Below are 21,873 nucleotides of genomic sequence, written 5' to 3'. Positions count from 1 at the left end.
GTATGTACAATTATCATATGTATAATATGGGGCACAAGGAAGGATAAAGAGGGGGAAAGAAAGAAAGACAAGGAAGGAAAAGAGATGAAAAATGGGAGAAAGAAAGGAGAGAAGAAAAGAAAAACATATTTATAAGCATGGTAATGTTGTGATCCCTTAATTTATTAGAAAAAGTTCCTAAGTATAGTCATTTAAATAGTTTACACTGGTTTAACACCTCTATTATTAACACTAAGGGGTATAATAGAAACTATAAAAGGGGGACGCTGACAAAGCTGTCATGTCACTGCTTTGTAAACAGAAGCCAGATATGGGGAAGCAGAAAGGAAGAGTCTCAGAATTAAGAAAAATGTTTTGAATAATTGTGAACAGTTGACTCTTTCTGGTGAGCTCAGGGGAAAGCTGGGGGGAATGATATGGGGACGTGGCCTAGGGGTGGGTTTCATTTCTCTTTTTTTAAACTGGGTGGCTTGAGGTTATTGGCAGAAAAGGTGCTCATTTTGCATTACCTCAAAAAATCCAAATAATGCATCAAGATATTCACAAAATAGGAAATAATATGTATGAAGTAGTTGCTTCCTCTTCTGCCAATAACAACACAAAGAGATGATATTATTGGTGCATAACAATCTTAAACTACATATTATTGATAAAGGGAAAGATGGAGAAGGGAAAAGAATAGCATTTCTGTAAGTACACGCACCAAATATGTACAAACCGACATTCTTTGCCAAATTATCTAGAAACTTGGATGGTATGACAGATTATCAAGTAATTCTTGGAGGTGATATGAATACCGTATTTGACCCATTAATGAATAGATGAAAAATCAGTAGTAGCGGCTCAGCCTCTACTTTAGCATTTTCTAATGTGGCAAGTAATTATGCTATGGTGGATATCTAGAGAGTGTTTCACCCAGACAGGAAGCACTTTACCTTTTTCTCAGCTAGACACCAAACATACTACAGAATGATATATATCCTGATATCATCTAAGAGTACTTATCTGGTGCAGACGACAAAAACTTGCATTTCCATGAGAATTCTGTAAAGGATATGACGTTAAGGTATTTATGGGATGCTATCAAAGAGTTCATTTGAAATAACACTATAGCATTTTCTTAATTTGGTTTTAATAAGACTTACCTCAAATACATAACAAATCTAGAGCATACTTAGGCTAGATTAATTGCAGAACAACAGTCATTTTGATCCTGAAAATGAAAATGAATGAAGTCAAAGTTAAGTTAAATACCTTACTTTCACAAATAGAGTACCTGGATGGTAATTCATCCAGTTTTCTGCGGGACATTGTGGTCAGAGATGGGATTACATCCACAGTGTTAATGACTTGGAAACGTTTAAGAGACTTAAGCTGTACTATTGAACTGTGCACTGTGAACGAAACTTGGCATGTACATTCAAGACTTAGTGCTGGATGTCTCAGGCACGTTCAGAAATATATAAAAATACCTCATAAAAAACATTGCTTCTGCTTCTTCTTCTGAACATGGATTCAACAAGCTGAAAGATGGACAGCCACTCTGCCATTGCAACCGACATTGTGGTTGGAGGTGGGATTACATCTGTAATCATAAGAACTACCATAGAGAATGAACTGAAAAAAAAGTTTAGAATTAAACTCTATTCCCATTCCTAACAGATGGGAACTTTGTATGTATGTTCAAGACATAGTGCAGGATGTCTCAGGCATGTTTTGAATGGGCACTACAGTTCATCTGTTCAACTTCAGCTCAACTCAAAATTGTAGTCTCCAGATATTCTGTGTGTGAGGTGTTTAGGGAGCATCAGTAAATGTAGTGTCTACTGATAGCCTGCATGTGAGGTGTTTGTTGAACATGGGTAAATTATAGCATTTACAGATAGCCTGCATTTTAGGCATTTACACTGTAAAAAAAAAAATCATAATTTTACAGAAAATAACTTCGTCTAAACTGACATCTAAACTATAAGTCTGACCACTTTTAAACCTGTATCAATGGATTCGCCACAAAATTTCCTACTGAAGTATGATTTTTAATGTAAGATTTGGCAAAAGTCATGGGATTTATGAGGAGATTTCACAAGAAGCGTAATCTAAAATCCTCCTCTCCAACTTCTCCTGGTGATGTCACTCCCTCAGTGCTGTGAAACACTCCGCAATACACACTCATTATAAAATCACAGGAGGAGCAAGAAAAGACTTTAAAACTCACACTCTAATATCTCAAAAACAGTAAAAGATAGAAAAAACATGTAAATTCAAGATTTGTAGGTCAAAGTCTCATGACACATTTAAAGTTCAAATGAAGTCTGTATCTAAAACTATGTGGAAGCAGTAAATGTTCAAAAAGGTGTGGGTTCACTCACACTCTCCATTCAAATATATGAGTATTTTTCTGTGTCCAGCTGCAGTTACTTATTGTCTCTACACACCTGACAGTACACATTTCAATCAAACTTTGACCAGGTCATGTGGGTTAAAAGTCTTCACTTTTCTCAAAATAGACTTGATGAAAATTAGGAAATTAATTTGTTTTACACACAAACTCATCAAGAGTTTTCAATTTACTAATTGAAATTCAAGTGAATGGGCCCAAAACTTGCATAATTTTGACACAGGTGTGAGCAAGACAGACATGTCTCACTCTGCAGAAAATTCTCATCCTCACACCGTTGAGATTTGATGTTTCGCCATGACAGAGGAAGTTGCTATAACTTTATTGTAAATGCTCCAGTCTGCACCAAACTTTACATGTTTGATAAGACTCCCAGCCTGAACACATGTACATGACAATATTCCATCAGTGATGCAAACTGGCTGAATAGCGCCCCCTTCAAAATTTCAGCAAAGCAGCCCCAGCAGCAGGCAAAATAGTGGACAAAGGAAGTGATGTTTATCTCCTTCTTGCACTGTCTGAAAACATCAGCCCTTCGACTGCGCCGCAGCCTGACGTGCGCGGAGGTGCGAGGGCCAGTTCAATGCTGCTTGCAGCTTTAATTAAATATGTAGCTCTTCATATAAAGGTTTATGTCCATACTAACAACTTAATGTTTTTCTTTGTAATTTGAAAAGGTTAATCTTATTAGTTTTATATGTATGTGTACTTTTACATTTAAACTGTAATTCTGGACACAAATTTAACAAACTTTTCTTTTTTTAAAGAGTGTCTACACAAAGCTGCACTGCACTCATGGTTGAAACTTTCAGGCATGTTGCACCTCTGGCCACACTAAATAAGTGATGTCACAGTGAGTAAAAGCACATACAAGCCAATGAATCTGACAAAAGTAAGTAAAGGCAAAGTCAGGAAAACAATGTGTTGCAATAGTCCAGGCAGGAAGAAGCAAGAATGATAAGCTTTAAGTCCTTTAGAGCAGCAACATGCTTCAGAGTTTCAGCCTCAGGAGAGCAGTGCAGCAGAATTTTTTTTCCATAAGTGTGGACTTACTATTACAAGTCTGTACAATAGGCAAGGCTTCAGAACAGAGAATAACACAAAACACCCCAAAATTCTTTATTTTTAGTCCAAGTCTTGGTGTTAAGACTCCTGGACAAACCAGGGAAAAGTCAAAGAACATGGACAAACAGAAATAGCTCTCGTGCCGTTAATACTCCTGGCTAAACTTGGGAGGACATCAAGGAGCATCAAAAAACAAAAACAGCTCTCATGTTTAATACTGAAACGATGGAATGGCTCAAAGTTATGCCCTATGCATGGAGGAAGGCCTGGCTGACATACATTTAAATATTTCAGAGAATTAAAGACAGAGTCACAATATATGCCTTTTACATCATCCACATCACTCTCCTGCAATAACTGCACTGCTTCTTTGTAGGTATCAACTGTTCGTACTATGTCAGGACACAGTGTTTCCTAGAATGCTGTAAGACCTGAGACAGCTTGAACAACATGGACTTGTGACCACGTCTGGTCATGTGGTTCAGCAACAATAACATCTATTGTAGGTGACAATTTGGGGTCACACTGCATTGGTAGCTACACACAGAATTTCAGCACTCCCAAGTACTTCTGCAGGCACTAACTGCATACTGTCAATGCTAATAATGGAGTGGCTCAAAGTCAGCAAGTGTGAAGATTGAAAACTGAATCACTCTCGGTATCTGACATTTTAGTATTATGTAACCCTTGTTACAATGTAATAACAGAGCACAGGCACATAATAGTCATAGTAATAACTGGACCAGTAACAGAGGACACTAAGCTTTTAAGAGCCAGTATTTTGAACATCAATAATGACACAGACAACAATGGTTTGATTTATCTAATGTGCTCACCAGAAACTGTTCAACCTTATTCCATGCAGATTTTCATCCCAACAACAAACAAGATCAGATTATTTAATTGATACAATTAATACAATTTCAGTCAGAGAAAAGTGGCTATTAAGTGAAATCAACTTTTGTTGTCTTTGGTTGTAATGAAAACCAACATACTCTAAGCCATCAATGGCACATGGTGAATTACCCCTGACCTATTTCACAGTCACTTTAGGATGAAGGTAAAGGCAATACCATGCATCAATGCTACAGGACCTCTCTCATAGCTGGAGAAACAACAGCAACATCAAGAAAATAAGTGCTGCATGACACAGTCACAAACCCTTGTAATACATTATGTTACGTCCTAAGATGCTGGGAGCCTTGGCTGGCCTGGATAAACACACCAAAATAAATAACAGAAAAATTCTACATCTGACTGATAAATGTAAAATTAAAACTCTGGTAGCAATTACATGTTTTTCAACATTGAAACGGGGAAAACGTTACTTGTGTTGAACTATAAGCTAACTTTGCCCCCCAATGTGCACATGTGCTCCTAAATGACATTAGGAGCAAACAATGAAATCAGGGAGCACTGTCAAAAATATAAATATAAATTCACAGGATGTATTAACTCGGTGATGAGCAGACTTCTCCTCAGTTTATTTTTCACACTAACTCATTGCTCTGACTTACTGTCTTTAGCACATTACCAGCGCTAAATATCTTAGTTATCAGTCAATGTGTTGTCTTACTGCCACAGAAAATGAATAAAGCGTTGGGTTATTAGCACGATGTTGCTCCCTCTCTTAGCAGACCACCAGCTCCGTGAGAGGCACAAACTGAGGCTAAAGTGTGCTAATATTTAACGTTATGTGGCGGCGTTTCTTTTCAGGGAAACTAATGTACTGCTAATAAACATTGTACATCATCTAGGTTTTGAACCATTACCAGCGGGGCATAATAAATATACATTACACTCTTACCTGTCCAGCAGTAAACAGGAAACTTCGGCGTCAGTCTGCAAACATTTCTCTCATCAGGGATTTCCATCTGGGTTTATCCTCATTTTATGCCGTTGCTTGTCCCGATTTCGTTTAGCTTCTTCGTGTTTTCGTTTCTTTGACAACGACAATTCAATTCAATTCCCACTGAATCTAAAACGCGTAAGGCCCTCACTGGAGCCAGTGTTAGGTTTGTCCATTCTGCGCTACTGTAGAAACATGGCGATGCAACATGGCGGCCACCGTGGAGGGGAACCCGCTCCCATGTAGATATAAAAGACTTATTTCTAAGGTAACAAAAACACAACAATTATTATTTTCAGCTGATTAGACACTAATTAAGACATACTTATAAATAATCTATTCAATTTTTACCAAGTCTGTTCTTTCAGATGTTACTAAATACTACACACTGGACCTTTAAAAGTCCTTCGGAGTGGAATTGTATTCAAAAAGTGTGTTCAAAAGATTTTAAATAAGAATAAACAATATTTAAAATGCTTAAAAAATGAACATAAAGATGTTTAAAATGTTTTGAAAAGATGTTTTAAAAAATAAAGATAAAAAAAGATGTTTATAAAATAAATATGTTTACAACATTTATTGTTGAAACCTGCTTTTATGCCTGAGTGGAACATACAGTATAGCAATGACGCAGCTGTTTGTTTGTTTTCTGAGGGGAGGCTCACTTTCCCACACTTTGAAAAATCCTGATGTAATGCATTATGTACTGAGACGAGGCTATTTTGAGTAACTGTCCTCTAAATGTTTGATTGTCTTGTCTTGATTGTAAGTTGCTTTGGACAAAAGTGTTTGCTAAATGACTAAATGTAATGATAAGGCTTTCTTTTTTAGGCCTACTGCCCCAAATCCCCCTACCTTCAACAGGGATATCATACAGTACTCTAACCCAATTCCACATGGGATGAAGTTTGCAAGCACTAAACAAAAAGAAGGCTTCATGAAAGTGGCTATATTTTAAGTGCATTTGAAATGAAGAAAATGTGGGGCTGCAGGATGGTCATTGCAGAGATAAGAGAAACGTTCAAGGACAGATATTATATTGTTGGATTATTAAAATATTGCATCATAGTTCATAGGTTGATTGCTACAGACAGACAGTTTTGATATTGGATTCTATTTTTTCTTGTTATTTTTTCAGTAGTCTTTTGATGACTTGGACACAAACTGGTTTCACCAAAGTTGCATGAGGACCAGGAACTCAATGGCTTTGTGATTCACAAGGTATTCAGATCAAAGGCCGGGTACATTAGGCCATCAAGCAAACTTCCATTCCTGGTAAGCTATTTAAAAATAATATAAAACAGTGTGTTTCTATCTCAATTGGAGCAAACAGTTTTCATGGTTTGACAATGGGCTTAACCCCAACATTTTCTAAATACATATTTTTTGTTGTGTTTTAGGTTGACAGCACAGATTCAGAGGACAGTTGTGTGGACGTCAACACTACATCAGCATCTAGTGACCACAGAACTACCACTGTGAGTCAGACCAGTCACTGTATGACTACAAGGGCCAGGGGAACCCAAACTGCATCAACACAGCAGATTTCTAGTTATCCTTTCACAAGAAGGGCCAGAGCTAACCAGCCCTCTGCAACACAGCAAGCGACCAGCGATATCATGACCAGAGCTAACCAGCCCTCTGCAACATAGCAAGTGATTAGTGATATCACGACCAGAGCTAATTTTGAATTTTAGACCAAAAACCATCATGCCACACTTCTGTAAACGGAAGACAGATAGGGCTTCAACTCCTCTTGTGGATTTGGACAGAGCAGTGGGAGAGTACAGAAAGGGAAGTCCATATGTCAGGTGGCAAGGGACATGAAGATCGACAGGATGACTTTAAAGCGATACATGGATATGAAACGACTAGGAGAAGTAAAAAGAACAGGGTATAGGAGAACAGGACATGCCAATCAAGTCTTCGATGAAGAAATTGACACAGAGCTTGCAGAACATATAAAAAATCTAGCTGCAATGTTTCACAGTCTAAGTGCCATGAAATGTCGTGAACTGGCATTTGAGTTGACACAACGAAATGACATTGATGTCCCTGCAAGCTGGATCAGAGAGGAATAAGCAGGTTAGTCTAAGTGTGCATTCATAAAAATAAGTAATATTAATAATTATTTTCCCAGGAAATACTCACCATCACCTTGCGGCTAGCATATAGAGAAGCACCCACAAAATGACTGGAATTTATTCAGAGACTATAGCTTGAATTTGTTATGTAAATCTCAATGTAAACTGCAATGGTTCAATAAAGGATAAATTAAAAAATGACCATAAACCATAACTTTTAGCCTTTGCTAGGACGTGATTGGTTCATGAGTTTTAGGGTGCACCACCATCTGTCATGCCGCACTCCTGAAGCAGCCTTCCTCAGAAGAGCCACTGCCTCTAATAGGCACAATGTGGGGGAGTTCTTTGATAACCTCACTTCAGTGATGGACAGGTAACATGATTTATAGACTAGGCCTACCACATTAACAGCACTTCATAAGTTGCACAGACTGCTCCATTGATCACCTAGTTCTGCTGATTCCTGATAATCATGAATCTCACATTTCACTGTAGGCTGTGAAAACTGCAAAGGAAAATGGTGTTGTCATGCTCACTCTGCCATCTCACACCTCCCATTGCTTACAACCCTTAGACAAAACAGTCTATGGACCACTGAGGACCTACTACAATAGAGCCATGGATGGTTGGATGCGTACAAACCCTGGTAAAACCGCAACAATTTATGACATTCCAGGACTTGTGAAGGAAGCATTCATGTCTGCAATGACACCAAGGAACATCATCTCAGGATTCAAAATTACAGGCATATTCCCGTTCAACAGGGATATTTTTCCAGATGAAGATTATGCCCCATCCATGGTCACAGACAGATCAAACCCAGAGGAGCCATCAAACTGTGCTGACCTGTCTGTACCATCAACCCATGCCATGAGTTCTGATTGCTCATCAGCAGTTCCAGACCCAGACGAGCCACTTGCTACTCTGCCTGAACCATTAAACAGAATCATGAATCCTGAACACTCGTCTGTCAGTGATGCTACTGGTTCTCCTGCCCATTTGGGGTATGTGTCTCCAGGAGACATACTTCCCCTCCCTAAAGCCACAGCAACCAAACCTAGAATGAAAAGGAAGATAGTAAAAACAAAAATCTTGACCGACACACCAGAAAAGCTGGAGGCAACCAATGACAGAGAAAATAAAAAGACCGAAAAAGAGAAGAAAAAGACTGAAAAAGAGGAGAAAAAGGCTCTGAAAGGGTCAAAACAAATCAAATCCAAGAAGAAATCTGTTGACTACAGTAGCTCAAAGGAAAGTGACATAAACATTTCAGTTTACAACACCAATGACTATGATAGTTCAGAAGATGACCTGAGTGATGATGATAGTGATAAGAATCTGTCTGCTGGTGACTTTGTCATTGTGAACTTTGTGGGTAAAAACAAATCCTATAATTACATTGGATCCGTGGAGAAGGTTGAGGGAGCTGACATCAGTACAAAGTTTCTGAGACAAAGTCGTGGGAGTTCTGTGGATGGAAAGCCCACCTTCACATTCAAAGAGAACGATGAAGGACTCATCCCTGGAAGTGATGTCCTCAAGAGACTGCCTAGATCGCAAAAACTTCATATTCATATACCCCTGCAGCATTGACAAGTGGGATGTTGAGTAGTAGCCTGGTCCTGTGAGGAGAATTGATGTTGATTTTGTTCTGTTCTGACAGTTGAGCCAAGAGACCACTTTTTTTTGGAAAGTCATATTTTGAAAAGTGTTTATTTTAGATATAAAGTGATTATTCCCAGGGATGCACCACATCCTGAAATATATGTACTTATTTTAGTTGAAGACATTACTGTCATGCTCTCACTTTAAAGAGGCCTCAAGTAAAAACTGGCTTAACTCACCCTGCTCTCCCCTAGTCTAGGGGGGTCTTGGGTTGGTGTTTAGTGTCAGTAGGAGTTATGCAGCACTTCAAACTGTATTTAAGGAGCTTATTTGTTGTGGATTCAAAACGTTTATTAAGCCACATCATGCATGTATTAAACGGCCTCTTGAATGCTTACCAATATGTTAACAATTGCAGTAGATTAACTGCAATTAGAACTGATCTCAGAGCAGTTTGAACTGATCTGTTGCCAAGAAGAGCACTATTTCTGGCCATAACATTAAACTATCGTATTGTTGAGTTATCAAGGACAGTTTCGTGTTTTTGTGTTAAGAAATTAAAGTTATCATTAAAAGAAAACTAACACGGTGACAGTGAGGAAAATATTTCCGGGTGGGCCCTCGGGTCAGCCGGTTGCAAAGCTTCAAATTCTGGATTTCAAATTCAATTCATCCCTGGGGTGCTCTAAAACTGATGTTTTTTATTGAAAGAACGTCATCAAACAGTTACATAAAATAAAACAAATAACATAACTCAGATAAATACAACGTAAAGACAATGATTCAAACAACATGCAACTACTTAATTTCAGCAATAGCAACGTCCATAGCAACGTCCATAGCAACCCCCATAGCAACGATAGAAAGCCTGCAAAATTCTTTTTAATAACTGACAAACTAAACATCATATACAAAGATTATGAAAATAAAATGCACATTGCTCGCTAGAAATCAAAACGCACTTTAATGCTGAAACTATTTTAAAATATTGCATTTTCCACTGAGAATATAAGGAATGGCAGCCATTTTTGTTGTTTGAGCAGACAGAAACTTGACAGTCACGTGACACAATTTTAGAGCCAAAATGCAAACATAACAGATCCAATCCAAAATGCAATCGACCTGAACAGAGAGAGAATACAAACACTGTTGTATTGTTAAATATTCCTGCTCTTTCACTGCAGTGGGAAAGAAATGAATAAATCCCTGTTTTTGTTACAACAAAATGTTCTAAATAAATAACAATGTTTAAATTGAGAAGTTTGTATGGAGCCCCTAAAGTCCCAAAAGGTGATATTTTTTTATCTTGTGCCCACAATATATTATCTTGTGCATACAAGATAATTATCTTGTAGGAACGGGTTAATATCTGTACAGTAAAGGCATGCTAGGCCTATGCTTTGAAGACCACGGGGGTAAGTTGCATTGATAGCTTTTAATAGTTTGTTGATTTCTCAAGTATGTTTGAAACATGGTGGCATTCATTGCTTTATTTGAATAATCAATTTGCTGTTACGGAGTCCCTTAAGTCCCAAAAGGTGGTTGTTTTTTTTATCCTGTGCGCACAAGTTAATATGATGTGGGAACAAGTTTTTATCTTGTGTGCACAAGATGATTATCTAATTAAGTTTATACAGTGTGAACATTGTGTACCCTGCAATTCCTGTTCCCAAGCCACATACTCCCAGACACACCTGGCAGAAATCGGCATTCTATTGAGTGCTCTCTTCTACAACAATTACTACTACAAACAGGCGTTTCTACAGGCAGGCTGACAAACACAAAAATAGAGACATTGTAAAGGAGAACAGGAACAGGTAAAACAGGATTCAATGTATGTATATTTGCATACTTAGCATTTCACAGGCAGATAAGCGAGAACAGCTGAGTGGAGGACATTTGGCGAGCAGGTGAAGATCGACAGAATACTCATACTGGGCCATGAATGGGCCAGGGGGAAGTAAACAGTGGCTGGATATAAGGACAAAAGGGGCAGATTTATGAAAATCAAAACCACTAAGGCAACTGTTGCGACAAAAAGAAGAATCAGATTTCCTGCAAACCAGCAAAATACACTCCTAGACCAACACTGGCTTTACTGTGTTCTCTCAAAATGAATCTCTGCTGAGGTAAGACACATGATATGCTTAAATGTTGATTATTAAATGTTTGTATGCTTAGATTGAATTTGATGACATTTGAAGCTTTAATCCATACACATTGTGAAAACTAAATGTGGCTGCTAACCATTTTCATAGTTTTAACAAGTTTAACTACTGTAACTTGCAGCAGAAACCCTTTGTTCCTGGCATATTTCTGTACTTTCATGTTATTTACATATTTCAGACTCAGAACTCAGAACTGTGCATAAAAAGATGCAGAAGCATACAGCACATTAGATCAAATATATTATCAGATCTCTCTCTCATCATGGCTGTACTCTTTCAGATAAGTAAAAAAAAGTAAAAAACCTGAAACCTGAAACTCAGACTTTGAATTTGACTGTTTACTATATTTGTTTACAGCTGGCAAACGTTCGGCATGCAGTATCAGTCCAAAAGACAAACGTATTTAAAGCCTCCCAACAGGCTCAGTACCCAACCAATCAATTATATAATAAAGTCTAAAGATGTTCACAGACAACTAAAAATTCTGGTGATTTTGATACGGCTGACACATCCTGATTCACAGATCTTCTCTGCTGATAAGATAACTTATGTGTAAATTTAGACTACAACTGCAGTCATTTAGTAGTAATTTATTATGTATTTATTTATCATTTATTTGTTATTTATTAGTGATACAAAAGCTGAAAATAAAATTAACAAAATATTTTTGTCTGTTTAATACTCCACATGTGGGCCGCCACGTCAGGCCAAAGATTTTTTCCCACACCACACCTAATGTGCAATTATTTTCTGGTTAGTAAACCTGTATAACAATAAACATTTGAGTGACAGATACAACCTGGGCATGTATCTGCAGTGGCATTATAACAGTTTAAGTCTATGACCTAAATGTCACTGCAACTGTTGATTGAATGTTTACATTAGGCGTTGTAGATGTTCAAATTGTAGATTGCAAAAGACTGCAGCAGTATTTACTTTATAAGTGTTTACATTATAGTGCAACGGGTAAATGACTTGGCCACTTGGGGATGAATCCTCATGTTAAACTGCAAAGGGAGTAATGCTGCTGACTTTGATTGTGGCCTTGTCCTGGGTGACTGGATTAAGTTAGTAGAAATGATTGAAAGGCAAACATACCACACTATTTGCATAGAGATCATGTCAAGTATATGCTTTTACGGTCCACCGGTACAAAAACAGACAGCTAGCACGGGAATGGCGCCCTGGACATGAGATGTAAAAACTCTACACTGTGACATACAGACAGATTAATCTGGTGGTGATAGGTTTAATCAGCATTGTGTGAACTCGTTTGGCAAGGGCTTGAATGTAATGAGCGTTCATTTAAAGTCCCGCACTGTGGGTTTAAGTTTTTGCAAGTTATCATTACAAAAATACAGCTAAACAAAGTGTCACTTAACACTGTTTGTCATACTGTGGTCACAGATCAGGACTGATCACCAATCATGAAGATCAGAGGTCATAGAGAAACAGTGGTCAGCTTTTGCTGTCCGAAGTTTGCTGCCATCTTCCTTTTCCTGGCTGTGTTTGTCTTCATCTTTTTGCTTTTTAACATGGACGTCCTGGAGGTGAGAATTTGGTCTTGAGTGGGATTGCTTGAAGGGTGGACCCTGTTTGAAATAGTCTCATTTCAGGATATTATTTTCATATGCAGTGTGGCTTTGGATAACAGTAATGTTCCTCATCAGTATTTGCAAACAATGCCCATGATAATGGTAATAAAAAAACATGTCACTCAGTGCAACAGTTTGGCCACTGATTTTTTTTTTCGGGCCACAGTTGAGCTCTATTGCACAGAGGAACGATCCACATATAACAGACCTTTGCTACAAAGATAATACTTGTTAGTAGGATCAATTCATTGTTGGCTTTTCATGGGTTCAGTGCAGAAATGTTTTTTTTTGTTTTGCACCATTCTGGAATGGAAACAAATAATTCCACAATGAAAACCCAATGCATAGAAAGAGTATTGTACCAGTATTAGACCAATTTAACATTATATTTGTACCTTCACTTTTAAGATTTATATGAAGAGGAAAATTAACTACATTAGTCTTTCACCAGAATAACTAGTATGAACACTTCAGTTGTGTTAAATATTAACATCATAATTGAACTGTAACATTGTCCGCATCTAAAAATTCATTAAGAAGGATTTTTTTTTAAAAAAAGGAGGAAAAATGAACCTTAAATTCATCAACCTGTGTAACTGTCGACAGCAATATGAAAAGTAATATTTAAATTATTGCTACAGTTGTTACTGAAATGGAATGTAAGGATATTCTGACTGCAGTTTTCCTCCCTTTAGCTTTTACATCTTTTTTCAGTCTTTGATCAGCTTCTCTCATCAAACCCTTCAAATATTCAGTTATTTTCTGGTGTGGGGCAGGAAAAAAAATCCTTTTGTTTCATTTAGTTCATTTGTCTTACATTATAAAGTTTTTTTATATATCTTTGTCACATAAATCTCTTGACCCCCTGCCAGTTTCAGCATAAGGTGATCACCACCTTCCCTGCTCCAAGACCTCACCTGCAGCGCCGCTTCTGCAGCTTCCAGCCGCGGTCCCCTGAAGATGCTCTGGAGGAACGCCTCCTATTAGACTCCATTGCTTGGCCTGAAACTCCATCCTTGCCAGTTCCTCTTTCCCTGGAGCAGACCACTGATCCTGCCCACAGCACCTTTACTATTCTCCCTGAGAAGGGTGGACGACAGTGGCATGTAGGGGATCAGCTGGAAGTTATGATCAAAACGTATGACTTCAAGGGCCGTCCGAAGAAGTCTGGGGGAGATGTCTTACTTGCCCGTCTGCACAACCGAGCACTTGGTGCAGGTGTGGCTGGGAAAGTGCTGGATCATCTCAATGGCTCCTACTCTGCTGTATTTTCTTTACTCTGGGAGGGAAGCGCACAGGTTGAGGTGATGCTAAAACTATTGTATTAAATGTGATTGTGACATTAGTCTATCTTCTCATTGATCGTTAGCTAAGCCCCACCCCCCTCAGTTACTGTTGCTAAGCCTGTCAACTTTTGGTTCTTGCATGACACATATGCAGCAATTTTCAAAACAGTGGGTCCTTTATTTTCATACAGTGGTTGGATTATTCTGTATGCTGTCAATAATTCTTATCAAAATCAAGATAACTACTCTACCATGGTCCAGATTCGATTGCTAGCACAGGATTGAGAAGTGCTAAACCAATTCAGCAATCAAAGATTTGATCTGGTCTCTAGCACTATCTAGAAAAGAAATATTATCTTGTTTAACATCATTTAATATGGCAGTGGAACTTTTGAAATTCAGTATATCCAAGAGTGTTGAGTTCCACTGACATATTGAGACATCCGTCTCTTCCATCGAGTGTCAACCAATTTATTGACAGCATATAAACTAACTAACATAATACAGCAAAGAGAAACAGATGCATCTAAACCTGTACCATCATTTAAAAAAAGCAGAGCAGGAGAAAAGGACATTTTTATTGACAAGGATTGTTAGGGCAGATGCCATTGAGTACTAAAAGGTGTAGACTTCTTAGAACTCCTTGCACTGCCACATCATATCTGTGTTCCTGGAGTTCCCCTTAGGGCAATTTGAGCAATTTGGGCAAAAGTATGCCAGCTTTTGTGCCATACTCTGGATCAACTGATATGAAATAGATTCTAGTCTTTGATAAATATTACACATAGTAAAATTTGGAAACAAGTTCATCATTCATTTTAGAGCCCTGGGTACTCCATAAGCATTACATGAGGATCTCAGTTGAAGGTAAAAGAGAAAGGCAGAACCGAGCAGACCATAAGCATCTTTTATGTCCTGGTATGCTTGGAGTCTGTTGTCATGTATAATGTTGTTGAGAACATGAGTACCTCTCTCTGACCAGTGGGGAAAGGTTAAAGTCTTACCACCCCACAGTGATGGCATAACTGTTAAAAAGAGGAATACTTAGGTGACATTAACAAGGATATTCTGCCAACATCACAAGGAACAATCAGGATTTCTCAGGATTAAGCCATGAGTTCAAAGCTCTTGTGAAAGCCCAGAAATTAAATTTGAGATTAGTTCAGTTCTGACCACCTGCATTCCTTGTAGTATTTGATTCTGGAGAATTTCTTTTCCAAACAAGGTTATTGATAGTGTTGTGTAATCTATTCCAATACCCAGCTGGTGGTAAGAGATATAGAGCAGCATTATGTGTCTAGATTTTGAGATATCTCTCTCTGAGATTTCTGCAAATTTGATCCTAGTCAAGATTTTCTTTTTAAGAGTCAATTCCCGCCATAATGCCATAATTGTCTGTGGTGAATATGGAATTTGCAGGCAAAATATTCAAACTAAGATATTGAAATTACTAAATATCAGTGGGAGGCTTTGCTACAGCCAGCATCTCATTCAGTGGACTTTTTTAATGTAACTTGTAATCCCCAAAAATAATGTAGTATGAAATGCTCCTTGTCCTTGGAGGTAACATTGGATTACTTCTGTAGGTAGTAGCCAGACATGCTAACATTTGCAGATTATGTTAGAGCAGACAAACACACTAAAACTTACACTTTTGCTCTTCATATTTTTGTGTTTGGAGAGGCTAAAAAAGAGAACACCCTGCAAACTCTTTAAATGTCAGGTATTGATCTTACTTCAACCCTATGCACACCACTTCACGATGTGGAGAAATCTAAAGATTGACAGACCTGCTGTGCCTAGTTATGGTTACTAAACTATAATTGGACAATCGCTGCTCGGGGAGGGGTTTAGTTAATGATCAGTTCTCTAAACATGAGTATCTGGAGATCAATCTGGTTTACACCTGAAACAAAGTGTGCAAATTTTAGTGGTGTTCACTCTTTTTGTTTTTATTGCTTTGACAAAGGCCAAGTAATGGTTGTTGAACTTTGAACTCTGGTTTTCTGTTCTATCAGGTGACACTGGTTCACCCCAGTGAGGCTGTCACAGTGTTGCACAGGCTGACCAGAGAACAGCCAGATAGGATTTATTTCGGGAGTGTCTTTCGGTCAGGCTCAGTCTCTGAAACTACCACCTGCAATGTCTGCCTGCGTCCGACCCAGCAGCCATTGTGCAACTACACTGACCTCATTACAGGTGAGCCGTGGTTCTGCTACAAGCCAAAGAAGCTGAGCTGTGACGCCAGGATCACCAACTACAATGGTGGGTTTCATAAACAGCTCAAGGCTCAGGAGGAGAAGCTCTTTCGAAGGTGAGTGGGCAGAAAGACAAGACTGGCTTCTTTTTTTTTCAAAGTGTTACTTATGTATCTCCTTGGTGGAAAATTGTGTAACTAGAAGCTGTTAAGATTGAATCTAGAGATGTTTACAGTCTAAGATAACACAAAGTGAAATAGAATGGATGTGTTTTTCCCCATTCTGTATTTCAGTATTTACATTGGTCACTGCGAGATAAATGAAGGATCCTATAGGTTTAAGTTATGGCCACCAATTTTAGTTTCTGAGAAATAATGTTTTGTCCATCATTTCTGCATAGTGGACGACTCAAAATAGTACAATACCCATGACCCACTATTGCAGCTGCTATGGAGAAGAAGCCAGTCAGAAGTGTAAATCAGAGTGATAGCCAATTTGAAACACTTTGTCATTGCACTTGAAATAACATAGTGGCACAGTTCCTGAATTTATCAACAGTTGACCCAAAATTTAAAGCTGAACTGATTTAAGCTGCAGATTGTCTTTTCAGGTTTCTGAACCTTGCAATCATTTGATTCCATCCACTTTTAGCCCTGTACATAATAGAATCGGTGACTGGATGTTTCTTGCTGAAATGCACCTTAGAAGTTGTAGTTAGGGCTTGTGCCTTTGACTTTTTATCAAAGGACCAGATATTTTCTAATTCTGTTTTTTACTGATTATTTAACCAGGAGAGTTTCATTCCAATCCAAGCTGTAGAAATGCTCCAACTGTGAATCACATAATGTTGTCTTTGGGAAAAATTAATGGGACTTCTACTTCCAAACCAGTTCAGACTGGATCACATTAGTTGACTTTCTTTTTTTTAATGGATACTATTTGTAATGATTCATTTGTTTTTTGTAAATGTATACATTTTATTTTGGGTGTGGTCTTTTCAGAAAAAAGTGCAAAGTGAAATAAATTTTCACTTTAGACCCATTGTTCGTATGATGACATGAATTACAACAGCTTTAACTCACTTCTAAAAAAATGGATTTTTATGGGCTAGGTTTTATGAAATGTTGAATATTTACTTCCAAGTAGTTGTTTCCCATATTAGTGCTTGATTGTTCTAGTTGTAACTTCATGAAATGATTTTAAAATGGTGTATTCTTTTCTTGTGTTTTATGTTGTTAGTGTTATAATGTGTGCAAGAGATATTTTATTCTGCATGCTTTTCTTCAGTGGTGTCAACATGAAAGTCTACATTCGAGCTTCAGGATCTGCTAGTGTCACCGTGTTGCCAAAAAATAAAGGTAATGCACAATTCTTACTTCTACCACCACCACAGCCTATATCATTAGTAATCATAATTCAAAATTGAATGTTGTACAGATTATTAGAAGTAAACCAGTCAGAGAAATGAACATTTGTAAAAACAAAAAACAAAAAAAACAACAACTTACCACTCTGTTCTAGATCGCATTCTCCTATAGAGATGTATTCAGACCAGTTTTTGAAGAGCGATGGGAGCACAAAGTACTAGGCCAAAAGTGTTAGCTGATAGCAGTACATCTAGTCATTATGGAAAGAAGATAAGCCATAAGTGTTTTCTTATACCACATATTTCCCCCCTTATCCTCTAACTTCTTCTCAGATCAACCAGAGGTGAAGAGCAGCATTGTGCATTCTGGACCTGTTGGCTATTACTACCAGGGTGCATGGCAAGCATTAAGTGGCACCAAAGTCCACCATTTCAACACATCGTCTGCCATCAGTCAGTGTCTGAAAGGCAAGGTCGTCCACCTGTATGGAGACTCTACCATCAGGCAGTGGTTTGAACATCTCAATGCAGTACTGCCAGGTAGTTCATCAACAGAAATCTCTAGCAAAGGTTTGATTTTGTTCATACTGCAGCTTAATGTGTCCTAATTCTTTCCTTTTGTAATACTTTTAGATCTCAAGCAGTTTAATCTGCACAGTTCAGTTCGAGTTGGACCTTTCATGGCTTTAGACTACGCAAACAACATTTTGGTGAATTTCCGATTCCACGGTCCCCCTGTCCGTTCTATTAGTGTCCCAGCCATCGAGCTGCACTACATTGCCAATGAACTAGACCATTTAGTTGGAGGCACCAACACCATTGTAGTTTTTGGCATCTGGGCACACTTCAGCACTTTCCCCATCGAGCTCTACATCCGGCGGCTGCAGAGCATCCGCAGGGCGGTAGTGCGGCTGCTGGACAGGGCTCCAGGCACATTGGTTTTAATCCGGACTGCAAACCCCAAAACTATGACGCTTGATGCAGCACTGACCAATAGCGACTGGTACTCGCTGCAGCGTGACAAGGTGCTCAGAGCCATGTTCAAAGGACTGAATGTTCATCTGCTGGACGTCTGGGAGATGGTCTTGGCCCACCACCTGCCACACAACCTCCATCCACAACCTCCCATTATTAAGAATATCATTGATGTTGTTTTGTCCTACATCTGCCCTCAAAAGGGCAGCTAGATGTGTATTTGTTGGGGGAAAGGAATGTGAATTCACATACTTGTGCTGAGTCTACATGTTTCTGTGTTTCTGCCAGGTGCTGAAATTCACCTACTATTTTCTACCATTTTTCTATTTTTCACCAATATTGATACAGAGGTCTGGTTCTAAATTAGTTTGTCTATGATAAATGGTATAGTTTAGTTGTAATAGTTTAATAGTAAAAGTTTAGCTTAGCAGAAATAATGGAAACACTTGGAAACACAGCTAGCTTGGCTCTGTCCAAAGGTAACTAAAGCCGCCTATAAGCACCTCTAAAGCTTACTAACACACATTGTATGTTGTTTGTTTCCGTACAAAAACAAAAGTATAAAAATGACAGTTTGTATTTCTTGGCCCATCACAGAGACTTTCTGGAGTCTCTGCTGGTTGCCTGGCAACCCCAAATTGTCATTAAGTGTACCTTGATTTCTGTACAGATGAGATATAACATGTTAATAAATTAACGTTAGAGGTTCTGGTTGGCCAATTTTGTTACCTTTTGTAGGAGCCAAGCTAGCTGTTTCAAGTCTTAATGCTGAGCAAAGCTAATTGGCTGCTGGCTCCCATAATGTATATATACAAATACAATGTATATATACAATACATTTTCATTAAATAATAATAGTACTGCAAAAAGCAGTAAAAATTAGTAATTGAAAAATGCAGATCAAAACTTGTTAAGACAGGAGAATAAATTAATATAAGTTAAAATAAAATACATAAATAAAATGCAATAATCATTCATTGAATGGCAGCTCAATTTTTAAAACTCAAATATGTTCATAGTATGATGAGTAAAAAATTAATAGACATGAATATTCAAGAATCATCCTATGTTTACAACACGATCTTAATTGAATAGATTTGTTAGACACAATAACATTTCAGTAAAAGTTAATAACACATTATCCCAATAACAAATGAATATTTGTCCCCCTTTGTTATAGCCATAATACTCTCCTAACCTTTGCCTAAGCTTCTACATACATGGTTCCTTAAGAGCTGAGGAGTATTGATATTTGCAAGGGCCAAAAGGTCAAAGTAGGCTGTATCCTATTTCAGCACAAGCAGACATAGTCTAGCCTGCACTATTTCAGCTAATTGTAGCTTAGTGAGCAGCTACACAGCTAAGGGTTCATTCTTTCTGACAGAAAGTTTAACAAAACAAGTAAATTTGACTCAAAATGACTCATGGGATGGTTTATACACCATAAACTGATGTTAACCAGCAGGGTGAGATACTTCTTTCACTTGACAGTCACTCAAGTGAGAATAAAACTGCAAGTGGATGAATTTTTTAGGAATGTATAATAACAGCCTTGATATTAAACAACATCTACCTTTATCTCAATAGCAGAAACAAAGACATTTTTTTATGTAGTTTATGAGTGTTGATGCTATACTGATAAATGAAATCTCATTTAAACAAGATGTTATTGCTGACATAATTATGGATATCATATGAAATGTTTCCTGGGATATCTTACTGGTTGTGGGTTCATGGAATGTGGGGAAATGTAATTTCTTAGTTGTTGCACTTTTCTTTATTTTTTGTTATATATACAAACTACAACTGGAACAACCATATGGAATGTGGTGTATTTTGCTTAAGTTATATTTATGTAATAGTATATCAAATGAATTGTCAGATCTCTCGAACATCATGGCTGTACTCTTTCAGATAAAAGTAGCCAACCTGTGACCTGAAACTCAGTAGACTTAATAGGACTCATTTGACTTTAACAATAGACAAACCAGACTAACCACTACTGTATGTCTGTTTACATCTCGCAAACACTTAGCATCCACAATCATTAAAAGGCAAACATATTTACAGCCTCATAAGGGCTGATTACCCAACCAAGCTTATGAATCAATTTTACAAACATGTCCACAGAAAACTAAAAATCCTGGTTATTTTGATACGGCTGACACATCCTCATTCAGTTTGTGAATTTCTCTCTGTTATTTGAATACATAAGATACATTAAGTGTAAATTTAGGAGGGAATTAAGGGGGAAACAAGGTACTCTCCAAAACCAAAGCCAGAAGCTAAGTATTTATCCAGACCTAACTGCTGACCAACGACAGCAACATGCCACCTTCAATGAAATCAAAGACCTGCTACGGAAGACCAAGCTGAAGTATGGGGTGAGGCATCCAGTGAAGATGCTGATTACTTTAATAATGAAGCACAGTCTTTTACGCGCCCATCTGAAGTCATGGACTTCTATACGAAAGTGAATAGAGGTATGGACTTTATTAACAGACTGCACCCGATTCACCAAGATGAGACAATTTGGACACAGAAAATAAAGTTTCTTTTCCTTTTTCAACTGGATGAACAATGAGTGTTTAAGTTAGAAAAAGCTGCACTCATTAAAGAAGAACCTATTGGGATTTATAAGATCTACATTCAGTTCAGCTTATAAAATCTACATTCAAGGAAATTTTCCCCATGGCTTTATTGAGAATATGGCATAAGTATGTACAATTATCATATGTATAATAGGGAGCACAAGGAAGGATAAAGAGGGGGAAAGAAAGAAAGACAAGGAAGGAAAAGAGATGAAAAATGGGGGAAGAAAGAAAAGAAAAACATATTTATAATCATGGTAATGTTGTGATCCCTTAATTTATTTGAAAAAGTTACTAAGTATAGTCATTTAAATAGTTTACACTGGTTTAACACCTCTATTATTAACACTAAGGGGTATAATAGAAACTATAAAAGGGGGACGCTGACAAAGCTGTCATGTCACTGCTTTGTAAACAGAAGCCAGATATGGGGAAGCAGAAAGGAAGAGTCTCAGAATTAAGAAAAATGTTTTGAATAATTGTGAACAGTTGACTCTTCCTGGTGAGCTCAGGGGAAAGCTGGGGGGAATGATATGGGGACGTGGCCTAGGGGTGGGTTTCATTTCTCTTTTTTTAAACTGGGTGGCTTGAGGTTATTGGCAGAAAAGGTGCTCATTTTGCATTACCTCAAAAAATCCAAATAATGCATCAAGATATTCACAAAATAGGAAATAATATGTATGAAGTATTTGC

At 37.9% G+C, this 21,873-nt stretch overlaps 2 protein-coding genes across 2 annotated transcripts; both read left to right on the top strand.

Moving 5' to 3' along the window:
- The first annotated feature begins 6,244 nt into the window (after positions 1–6,244).
- On the top strand, positions 6,245–9,478 carry LOC137175836 (uncharacterized). The gene is made up of 2 exons (XM_067581743.1): positions 6,245–6,587; positions 6,713–9,478. Exon 2 carries the CDS (start codon positions 7,925–7,927, stop codon positions 8,987–8,989), a length of 1,065 nt encoding a protein of 354 aa, XP_067437844.1. The 5' UTR covers positions 6,245–6,587; positions 6,713–7,924; the 3' UTR covers positions 8,990–9,478.
- Positions 9,479–12,596: 3,118 nt separating this feature from the next.
- On the top strand, positions 12,597–20,409 carry LOC137176276 (NXPE family member 3-like). The gene is made up of 7 exons (XM_067582472.1): positions 12,597–12,719; positions 13,371–13,381; positions 13,591–14,068; positions 16,069–16,364; positions 17,536–17,606; positions 17,948–18,154; positions 18,248–20,409. Exons 1-7 carry the CDS (start codon positions 12,597–12,599, stop codon positions 18,799–18,801), a joined length of 1,740 nt encoding a protein of 579 aa, XP_067438573.1. The 3' UTR covers positions 18,802–20,409.
- The last annotated feature ends 1,464 nt before the right edge of the window (positions 20,410–21,873 follow it).

Source organism: Thunnus thynnus, chromosome 23 (genome assembly GCF_963924715.1).
Source record: "Thunnus thynnus chromosome 23, fThuThy2.1, whole genome shotgun sequence".
In the NCBI taxonomy this organism is placed as follows: domain Eukaryota; kingdom Metazoa; phylum Chordata; class Actinopteri; order Scombriformes; family Scombridae; genus Thunnus; species Thunnus thynnus.
The sequence above is the reverse complement of the archived record's forward strand: the minus strand, read 5'-3'. Positions and strand labels throughout refer to the sequence as shown.